Source organism: Marmota monax, unplaced genomic scaffold, assembly GCF_021218885.2.
Source record: "Marmota monax isolate L192 unplaced genomic scaffold, Marmota_monax_Labrador192_F-V1.1 WCK01_AAM20220418_F8-fsc00008, whole genome shotgun sequence".
NCBI lineage: Eukaryota > Metazoa > Chordata > Mammalia > Rodentia > Sciuridae > Marmota > Marmota monax.
The window spans coordinates 4,090,131-4,100,652 of record NW_026694432.1 but is presented as its reverse complement, the minus strand read 5'-3'; the positions used below and the strand labels follow the sequence as shown (position 1 = coordinate 4,100,652).

Sequence of the window (10,522 nt, the reverse complement as noted above, 5' to 3'; positions counted from 1 at the left end):
CAGGATTATGTGTTCCTTGCTTGTCATTGTGTCCCCAGTGAGGTGCCTGCCTCTCTCCGGGTGCCCAGTGAATACTGGTTAAATACATGGGGAAAGCAGGCATTGTTCAGGGAGGCCATCCATGTCCATCTTCTGCCTTCCTGGCTTCACTTGTCTCTTGGTTTGAAGTTGCAGGGTGCTCACTGCTCTCTACTTTGGGTCTTTGGGAGGATGTGGGGGATGGAAGGGGCTTCTAAGGCAGATTCTACAGAGTTAAGGGCAGGAGGGAAAAGGATAGCGCAGAGGGTGTCCAAGGCAGCCAGTTCATGGTGTCTTCTCTTCTTGTGTCCCTCTCACATCTGTTTTCTCAAGGTCACGTGTTCCTGACCCCTTGTCTGGGCACTGCTTCCCCTGTCTCCTGGGAGTTCAGGACTGGACAGAGTATGTCCCCCTTTTCTTAAAGCCGCCCCTTCCCTTTCCCCCCCTCGCCCTCCCTCCAGCTTTCCTCAACTCCTGCAGCCTTCACTCACCTGAGTCGGTGTCTGGACACTGCCCTGTAGTCTGATTGGGCTGACCCCTGAGCGCAGGGCGGCCAGGGAGCGCTTGCGGTCAGTCGGGGAGCTGCCTGCAGACTTCTTCGAGGCGCTGGGTGGAGTGCCAGGCGGGGTGTCCACCCCACCCGTCAAGCTGTGAGAGTCCAGCAGCGAGGCTGGGAGAGGGGCTCCGGGTGGGCGGGCACACTGGGCCCAGGGCTCCTCGCGACGCGCGCAGCCCCGCTCAGCCGGCTCCCGCGGAGCAGCCGCCGCGGCGACAGGTGGGAGGAGCGGCGCGCGGGCCGAGCTGGCGGCGGAGCGGAGCCGGCTGAGCGGGGCTCCCAACCACCTGCCACCACCCGCGGCCCCTCGCAGAGCGTGGGCAGCTGACCTCGGCCCGGCAGCCCAGGGGCGAGCCGCGTTCCCCCGAGCACACCCCGCCACTTGCGCGGCGCCGTCCTTCTCGGCTTCGCTCCTCCAGGTTCCGCGGTTTGCAAGCTCCTTGGCAAATACCTCCCGCCGCCCCCACGGCGCGGGGCACTTCCCGGAGCCCGGCGGGGTACAGTGCTCCCCATGCCGGTGGCGGTGGCCCTGCCTTCAGCCTCTAACTGCCTGGGGGGCCCAGCGTTGTGGGGTGGGGAGAGTCTTGCAGGGATGGAGCTTGTTTTCAGCACCCCTTTGTCCGTCACCAGTACTTGCCCCCTAGAAAGGGGTGTTGCCACACGAGTCCCTACAGGGTGGCCCTTTTCTCAAAATGTAATAGGCCAGAGGTTTCCGTGGGACCAATCCTGGTGGAATTTATGCCACTATCCCCACGACGCATGGGGAGGGTGTGCTGGGCACAGGGCCGAGCTCCAGGCTGGACTATTGCAGCAAGGCCTGGGTGGGAGTCGGAGCTGCTGACCTTCCAGGTCCTGAAGTTGCTCAGTTGGGAGGGCATCTTGCCCACCTTCCCCTTCACACATCCGCTTATGCACTGCCAAGCCCCACCTGATGTGTCGAGGCGCCAGGCAAACTTTCTCTGAGGGTGGTGGTCCTGTGAGGGGCTGCTGCAACTCTCCTCCATTTGCAGATGAGGAAACCGGCTCAGCTCCATGGGCATGGGGGTGGTGTGGGGTGGGGTAAGGATGGGGGAGACGACTAAAACGTGAGTCTTATTTTCATCCTCTGCTCCCTAAATTGGAACATTCCTCCTCCAAATTGGTCCATCAAAGACGATGGACCAAGCACTCTCTACCTTTAGTTCACTGCTGTGTTCTCACTGCCCAGCCCAGGACAGCAGTGGCAGGGCACAGCCATAACCCAAGTGTCAGAACAGGGCTGTTGGGAAAAACCAATTTCCTTGACTGAACAGACTGCTGGAAGAGCAAGGGCCCCCATGCTGAAACATTGGAGGGTGCTGTTGCTGGTCAGATGTGAAAGACATGTCCCCTGATACTACCTACCATACCAGTCCTGCCTGCTGGGTTGGCTCACCTCCCCATTTTTCAAAGTGTGTAAGGCAAGAGAAGTCAGGTGTCTTACATGAACCACTGCAGTGATGGGGTTGGGAGACGCCAGGTGGAGACACACTTGGGGACATTCACCTGCAGGAAAGCAGGTTTCAGGAAGCCCACAACTGAGGAAAGAGAGGAACCAAGGCTGGACCTTGAGAACCCCCATCCTGATGCACGGGTCCTTTGAAACTTTACCAGTTTCTTCCCAAGTGGACATAACCCTTGCCTTCCCTGCCCCATCCCCACAACAGTATTCTACCTCTGAGCTACATCTCCAGCTCTTTTTATTTTAGTTTTGAGATAGGGTCTCCCTAAATTGCCCAGGATGCTCTTGAACTTGTGATCCTCCTACCTCAGCTTCTTCAGTAGCTGGGATTATAGGAGTGCACCATGGTGCTGGAATACAGTTTTTGCCTTTTCATATGTTCATTCCTTAATTTATCCCATCCTGATCCCCAGAGCCTCTCTGTGCCTGGCCCTGCCAGGAATCAGGGATTCCATAGCTGACATCGGGGAGATCCTGTATGGGAGGAGCTGGTGGGGTGGGGTCACCCTTCCTGCAGTTTAGGCTCTGCCTTCCCTAATTGGACCATCTCCACCCTTGGGCATCTCTTTGGGGCACTGAAGTGAGAATTGAAGATTGATAGGGAGAAGGGTTTTCTCATTGATCAAGGAGGCACCTGAGTTATTGTTAATGTTGAAGAAAAGGAGAAATGCAGGGAGCAGGCAGAAGGGAGGTGGAGAGGTGGGGAAATTCAAGGAGAGAGGAAGCTGACTTCCTTCAGTCTGGGGGAACAAACTCTCCACAACTAGCCAGAATTTGTGAAAGTCAGCCCCTTTATGGAGGTTGTCCAAGTGTGGTCAGGGAGTTAAGTCCTGCACCTGTATAGAGGATGTAGCCTCAGCTGCAGAGACAGAAGACCTGGATGCAAAGTCTGGCTCCATGACTTTCCCTGGGGGACTCCCCAAATCCCTTTTCCTGTATGCCCTCAATTTTCCCATCTGTGTAGTGAGATGGGCTCTTCCACTTTGGTTTGGTTTTCCAACATGCACTGGGTGCCTTCTGTGTTCTTAGCTCTCTGCTCTCACTTTCAAGGGGGAGAAACAGCCCAGAACCACTGAAAACCAGAACCTCCACTGTGCTGGAGGGAACCTTGGTGCTATGGAAGCACAGGGCCATCAGAGGAGGCTTCTAAGAATGTTCCTAGCTTATCTCCTGCTTCCCAAACAAGAACAGAGGGCACATGAGTTCAAAGAATGCTGTTGGCCTAGAGGTGCAGGTGTGGAGGGAAGATGGTATCTTTTACCTGGCCATGTGCACCTTGGTCTCCTTGCCCAGGTAGATGGGGCCCTGACATGGCTCTCCAGGGAAGCCTTGGGAGTTGTTTTCCCATTAAATTTAAGCCACTAACATTTGTCGAACACCTACTGTGTGCCCTGTCTTGTGCTAGGGACTAGAAAAAGGGCAGTAGGCTTAATGGTTATTTCGTGAAAAAGAAGACTTTGAGCCTTCCTGGAGCTGTCAAGAGAGGACACAGGCTGATGGAAGAGGATGAGAAGAGCATTGGTTCTCTGAGCTGGGCCTTTAAAGGAGGGGAGTTTTCATAGGCAGAAGGAGTAAGGAGCACTCCAGAGACGAGCCCATGCTTGGAAGTAAACATAGGTCCTGTTTAGGGAGCAGTGACAGGGGAGAAAAGGGACAGCTAGAGGCTTATCTAGAGCAGAGTATACAAGGCCCTCAATGGGTCTGTTCTTCTGTGAGTCTGTGTCCTCTAGGGACCAGGGGATATGGCCCCCTCTGACTAACTGCTGCTCAGAGCCTGTCCCTGAGGAACTGACCAGGAGCTTGATGTTCTGAAAGGAATCTGGGTCCATTCCTCCTACCCGGGCTGCGGAGGCTGAGGGGCTTAGCTGGGCTCCCAATCTGTGTTTCCTGTGGTCAGCTTCTGTGGTCAGGATGAAGCAAGGACCTGAGGCATCTCTGGGTGTAGTCAGGGACCCAGTCTCCAGATTCTAGAGAAACCAGTCAGTAGATCAAAAAGGGAACAAAGCAGAGTTGCAGTCCTGAGAGAAATGTCAGGTTAAGTGGCTGAAACAAGGGAGTCCCATGGGGCCAATGTGACACCAGTGGCATCTGTTCTAAAGAGTCTGGGTCCGAGGCAAATGCTGGTCTGGCGTCTCCAGAGCCTGGTTCATTTTTGGTTTGGATCTTCTAAGTTGGACCCAGGAGGGCTCTGAGATGGGTAATAGTCAGGAAGTGGGGGGCAGGGCAGGGGTGGCCCTTGCCTAGCCCTCCTCCGTCCCACGGCTTCCTGGTTTCAGCTTCTCCAGCGTCCTGGTCACAGTGGACAGGCTGCTGCGGGCTCCTGGAGGAGAGACCAGGACAGGAGCTACCTGAGAACACATCCCCATAGAGCTGTTGGGGTCGGAGGAACCCATATGGACCTGGGATTGGAGTGCCTGGTGACCCCAGGGCAGAGCTGGTATAGATGGGGAGAGAGAGGCCCCGTTTTGCCCAGAGAGGACAGAACAACCCATCAAGAAGACAGCAGCCTGGTGTGGGAAAGGCAGGGCTCCGGAGCACTAACCTGGCTTGAGTTCTGGCTCTATCACTTCCTGACTGTGTGATCCTGGACATGCCACTATTCTCTCTGTGCCGCAGTGGTCCCATATATAAAATGAAGCTCACAGAGTAGCTCCCTCACAAGGTTCTTGTGAGAACGAAACAAGTTATCACGCAGACTGCTTTGACAACATCCGGCATGGGACCTTCTGCTGAATAAGTACAAGGCATCTTGGCCCTGGTGGCATAGACGGCAGGCTGGGGCCACTCTGATACACTCCTGCCCTGGGATTTTCCAGTGTGGGAGGGACGAGAAGGGGAATTGGAAGATATGCGGTTTCAGGTATCAGCTCTGAGAGTCAGATTCCACCATGGAGAAGAAAGTGGGAAAACTAGGGTGTGGGACCTAGGGAGGGGGAGGGGCAGTGAGGGGTCCTCTGTGCCAGTGTCCAGGCCGGGCAGTACAGAAAAGTTCTGAGGACCAACAAGAAGAGATCAGCTCACCTTGGAACAAGAAGGGGTTGACTGGACACGTGGAAGAACACCTAACTGTTGCCTCCCTGGTTGGGGAGGCCGCTCTGTATGCCTCTCAAGGTTCTCCCTGCGCTCCAAAGCCAGGCCAGAGAGGGAAGATGAAAGATGGACTCCAGAATTTTAGAAACTTACCTTCCTTATTTCCATTGGTACCAGATCTTCCCTCTCCTTGGTCTGATCCTGGGTTGGGGTGGATTCTCAGGCTCTCTAAAGGATAAGACCACCCCAGTTCCTCTGGTTAGTTAGCCATTCCCACTTCAAATCAAGCTCAGGTTCCGAAGGAAAGTTCTTCCTGCTGTCTAATATCCAGCCCTGCTGCTCTCTACTCCACTGCATTCCTTTAGTCTCTCACATAATCTGGATTGATTTGGGTAAGGGTGGAAGAAGTGAGTTTTTAAAGGAGGTGTCAGATTTTTTAAGGAGATGGGGGTCCTAGGGAGAATCAGAGCTATGTAAGGCCCCACAGGGCTGAGGAGTTGGGTGTCTGTATGTGAGTTGCTGAGACACGGTGGGGGCTATTCAGAGATCCTGAGGGGAGACAGAGGGTTCTTGCAGGTGTGAGGTGGTTTTCTAGAGATCTTGGAGGCTTTGGGGGAATAGAAAAACCTCTCAAGGAAGATGGACTCCTTAGGTTCAGACACCTTTGCGACAGGCAGCAGGCTGTAGCCTGCTACACTGTAGTCATGGCGACGCCTGTACAACACACACAGCAACTCCAACACAGTCAGGAGCAGTCTTACACATGGGCTTGCTCCACCTCCCCGTTGGTCACAGACTTATACACAAAGGGTCTCCGCAGTCCTTGGCAGAGCGGTCTGCAGGGAAGGGGGGAGGGGACTCACCTATTGTAGGCAGGATGCGCTCCAGGTTGAACCGAGCCTTCAGGAAGGGGTAGGCAAAGATGAGGAGCCCTGAGAAGAGAGACACAGAGTGTTCTGGGATGGGGAGGGGGCCTGGCTAGTGTGAAGTGTGGGAAAATGTGGGTGGGCTGTGAGCCTGGGGGCTGGTTTTTGAAGGTGATTGGGTGTGTGCAGGAGGAGCCCAAGTGCACAGTGTTGGGACTATGAGTGTGTAAATGAAAGCTGGTGAGAGTACGCGTGGGGCTGCTCCCCAACACCCTGCCTGGGTTGAAGGGGCTGTGCCTATGTGAAGGGGCCATAGGCTGTGAAAGCCACAGGCTCTGGCTCTACTGTACCCAGGTGAAGAGTCGTTACTTCCTCTCTTCTCAGCTGGCTGGAACTGGGCCGACTGACACCAACACCACCAACTCTCCTTCACCCTTCCCTTGGGCCCCCAGGAGTGACCATGGGGGCTTCTCTGCATGCTCCTCCCCACCCAGACCTGGAGGGGTAGTAGCAGAGCAGATTCTGCCCTGCCCACTCCCACTCTCTCCCCAGAACAAGTGCTATGCTTGAATTTGCAGCTATGAATGCCCAGAGCCCCCAGCCTAGGGTTCCAGCTTCTGTTTTTAGCTCAAGGTGGTGAGAGGATGAGAGATGGTACTCAGCATCACTGTGGAGATGTCAGTGGGCCTGCCCCAGACAGACAGGTGGACAGAGCTGCTGCTGAGACAAACAGGGAAAGAAAAGGAAACTATTCAACTGAGCCGTACTGTTTTGCCAGCCCCCATCAACCCACCACAAACAGGCTGACAAATCCCACCACAAACTCAAGAAGTAGGGCCCAGAGCCGCAGAGCCGGGGACAACCAGAAGGGATTGTGACAATCAACCTCTTCATTCCAGTCTCCTCACTGCCAACAGGTCGAGCCCTGCCTCGAACCCCTTCTCCTCCCTACACCCCTAAGGGCTGCCTTGCTCACACCTCTAGCTCTCATTCCCCCCCACCAACTCCCCCTGACCCCACCACCTCTCCCCGCCATTTCTCAATCACCTGACCAGACTCCTGGTCCCCACAGAATTTCTTTCCCCTACCCCTGTCTAGCTCCTGCTCACCCAGCCCAGCAGCACCGAGAAAGATGCCGCCCACGGCAGCCGCAGCCTTGGACACAGAGACTCCGATGATGATGCTGCCGGCCACCAGACCCAGGGCCACACAGGCCAGCTGCAGGCAGTGGAAGTCTCTGCTGCTGATGGGGATGTCCATGTAGGCCTACCCAGGGCTCTGTCTCCGGCTGGTCCTGCAGGGTCTCTGTCCTCTTGGCTGTCCACTGGTTGGAGCTCTGCCTACAGCGTGGGAGTTTGCAAGGCAGTAAGGGTCTGGGCTGGTAATCCTGAGATTCATCTGCAACCCTATTCTACAGCTTGTCAGAGGCCCCCTAGCTACACGTTGACTTATATACCCCAACTTACTCTTACTCCACTAAAGGCTTTATGAACTGAAGGCCACTCTTGGGACTTCTGCCTTGCCACCTTTCCCCATTAACTGCCAGAGTTCTAGTGAGTTGGGCCTGACCCATGGGATCCTCCTCTGCCAGCCTCCATCTGAGTCCTGGGAGAGCTCAGTCCAAGCTCTCCCCGTCAGGACATCCTCCCCTGGCTCCCTGGAGCCTGCTCAATTGCCACCCAACCTGGGCCTATTAAAGTTTAAAGCAATGAGAGACAGGGGTGGGGGCTGGTCCTGGGGACATGGGTTCCTCTGAGATGTAGGCAGCTGGGAGGTGCTGGGTTATTCATGAGGTTGCAATGTGAGCTGCTGCCTGGGTCCCAGAGGCCCAGTGGGCAGTCAGCCCAGATTCCACTGTTGGTTCCAGAGCAGGAAGAATGAGCCGGTGGCTTCACATGGGCTGTGAAGAGACTCCCTGAACACATGCTCAAGTCTCATTCTGTTGTCCTCTGCCCTTTGTCCTGGAGGGGCACCTGAGGCCTCTGCTTGGAGGTCCAGAGACAGAAACATGGAGGGAGAGTTGGACGAGGGAGGCTCAAGAGGCAGGAACTGTAAGAGGGATGGAAGAAGAGAGGGGGAGGTGGCCCTCCGAGTCCACTCTCTGCCCTCCCTACACCCTTCCCCTTCCCCCCTCTTGAAAACCTCTAGACTCCTTGGCAGGGTTGAGGATTGGCCTTAAAGAATCCCCTTTTCCTTGGTACTCTTGGTACCCACCCCCTTTTTAGTTGCCAGTGGGATGAGAGAGTGAGCCTGTCATCTGTCCCCAGCTTCCCAGCTGGGAGCTGACAGGGAAGAGCAATGGCTGGTATCTGTGCAGTGGTGGGTATGGGGTAGGGTGGGAAGATGAATTGGGGGGGGTTGGATGTCAGTGGGACTGGAGCAGAGGCTGGGGCCTGGCGGTGTCCTCAGCTCCTCCGCACTGCCTGATTGGCTGCCTTGCAGGGTCCACCCACCTGAGGGTGAGCATAGTAACCAGCCCAATCCGGCTGAGCCCTAGGTCCAGCCTTCCTTGTTTATTGCATTCTCTGCCGTCCCAGAATAGGGCCTGGCTCTGGTCCCCACGTGGGCAGTTCCCAGGGTCCCACCCATTCTGCTTAGGGTCCTGTCACTAGCCCCATTGGCCTCTTTTTGTCCCTCTCTCCCTATCATGTCTGCAATGTGGGTCATGCTCAAGATCTGCCTCCACAGCTGCCCACTCCCCGCCGTCCCCGCTCCTGTCCTGCTCTCTTGCTCTGAGTGTCTGCCTGGTCTTTGCCGTCTGGAAAACCCCTCCTTGTCCAGTGGGACCTGCACAGTTGACCCCACTTCGTGCAACCTTGCTGACCAAACCTGGTCAGTGGGCTGCCCACCACTGTCCCAGAGCCCCACCTCAGGGGCCTGCTCTCTGTCTTTGTTCTGTCTACAGGGTGAACCATCAAGGGCAAGCTCAGAAGTGAGGTCCACAGAACGCCATGGCTAGAGGGACCTGGGTTTGGCATCTGGACATAGGACAGAGTTCAGGGGGAGGGCTTGTGCCTATGTGACCACCTTGGGTCTACCAAGAGAAAAGGACTCTGAGAGCCAGTTAACCTCCGACTCTACCAACAATCTTTCTTTGGAGTGGAGTGGGTGACACTGCCAGGCAGCTGGAGAGTGACTGCAAATCATGGGTGGGCCATCAGGCTCCCATAAAGAGGAAGCCCCTTGAGCCAGGTGTTCACCAGCCATGGCTGCCCTGCTAACATCCCCTGTGCCTCCTTCCAGGCCGAGGTCTGATTATTCCTCTAATTAGGCAACAAATGACAGCTCATGTCTCTGTCACATGTATTGATCCCCCACTGACTAGTTTCAGGAGGAGCTGCCAAAATAAGTGTCCATGAAAAATGTTCCCAAGAGGCCATGCTCTGGGAATCTGAGCTCCCTCCACAGTGCCCCAGCCCCCACTCCCCTTAAGTGTTTGCACCACTCTGGGCCAGGCAGGGCCTGCACTGGCCCCTCTGTGGTCTAAGGAGGGAGGCTCTCCCACATCAGCAAGACAGAACCCCTGAGGCCATGCTTTCTGCCGTACACTGGGCATCTAGGCCAGCCACTGCACCTCATCCACTGAAGGATGGCCTCATCTGGGGGTGCAGAGGCTAGGGCCAGGCATTGCAAGTTTCAGATGCCACAACATTCTGACCTTGAAACACTGAAAACCAAATTCAAATTTAAGAGTTCTTTGACATTCTAAATCTCTCATAGCCCAGAAAGAGTCAAGGGAGGAGGAAAGACTTAGGAAGCCATTTTCAGTTATAGGTTCATCAAACCATAAAGCCATTCCAGATCCATTATGGAATGAATTGGGAAACTGAGACATAGTGAGGCAGAAGAGTTGCCCCAGAGTCCTCAATAGAACCTGTGTGCCCAGATTCTTGCTTAGTGGAGAAGTCCTAAATTTCCATATTGTTTTACTTGAGGTAGGAGGAATTAGCAAACCCATTGTATTAGTCCATTTTCATACCCAAGGCTGGCAAATTTATAAAGCAAAGTGGTTTATTTAGCTCACAGTTCTGGAGGCTGGAAGTCCAAGATTGGGTGGCCCCATTCATGGTGAGGACCTCATGTGGGATGGCATCACAGTGGTAGGAACATGTGTGAGAGTGTGAGATCACCTGGTGAGACAAGAAACCAGAGAGCAGGGAGAGGCCAGGCTTACTCTTTTATAACAACCCACTCTCACAAGACCAGTATCAGTCCCTTCTGAGGGCAGCACCCCCAGTGAACTAATTACTATGCACAGGCCCCATTTCTTAAGGGTTCTGTCACCTCTTAACACTGACACATGGAGGACCAAGCTTTTGACTCATGAACCTTTGGAGAACACACTCAAACAATATCCAAACCGTAGCACCCTCCATCAGAGGGAGACACTGTGGTCAAACGAACCAGTCAGGAAATGCATTCTCCCCTCGACAAGAGAACATCATTAAGGGTTCCTGAACCAGTTACCAATGTAGATGGGGAGGCTTGCCAATTCTTTTCTCAATATGGATTATGTAATTCCTGAAAAAGGAAATTGTCCCTGGGTGATGTGCTTGTAGTAATAGGTAAATG

General features: G+C 54.7%; 1 protein-coding gene across 2 annotated transcripts; it reads right to left on the bottom strand.

The window, feature by feature from the left end:
• Positions 1-2,335: 2,335 nt before the first annotated feature.
• On the bottom strand, positions 2,336-8,002 carry Kncn (kinocilin). 2 transcript variants are annotated; one of them, XM_046469223.2, is made up of 4 exons: positions 7,060-8,002; positions 5,948-6,016; positions 5,238-5,339; positions 2,336-4,374 (listed from the first exon to the last, which is right to left on the bottom strand). In XM_046469223.2, exons 1-4 carry the CDS (start codon positions 7,208-7,210, stop codon positions 4,295-4,297), a joined length of 402 nt encoding a protein of 133 aa, XP_046325179.1. In that variant the 5' UTR covers positions 7,211-8,002; the 3' UTR covers positions 2,336-4,294. The 2 variants fall into 2 exon arrangements, 1 of the variants encoding a protein (XP_046325179.1); XR_009224287.1 differs by lacking the exons at positions 2,336-4,374; positions 7,060-8,002 and having other exon boundaries at positions 5,237-5,312; positions 5,948-6,740.
• Positions 8,003-10,522: the final 2,520 nt, after the last annotated feature.

What these genes read in the sequence shown, in the direction of transcription:
- Kncn (XM_046469223.2), bottom strand. Translation starts at nt 7,210, where the DNA reads ATGGACATCCCCATCAGCAGCAGAGACTTCCACTGCCTGCAGCTGGCC. An exon ending in TCTCGGTGCTGCTGGGCTGG is followed by an intron (nt 6,017 to 7,059) that starts GTGAGCAGGAGC and finishes CTCTCTTCTCAG; the next exon opens with GGCTCCTCATCTTTGCCTAC. An exon ending in TACCAATGGAAATAAGGAAG is followed by an intron (nt 4,375 to 5,237) that starts GTAAGTTTCTAA and finishes TCTCTCCTCCAG; the next exon opens with GAGCCCGCAGCAGCCTGTCC.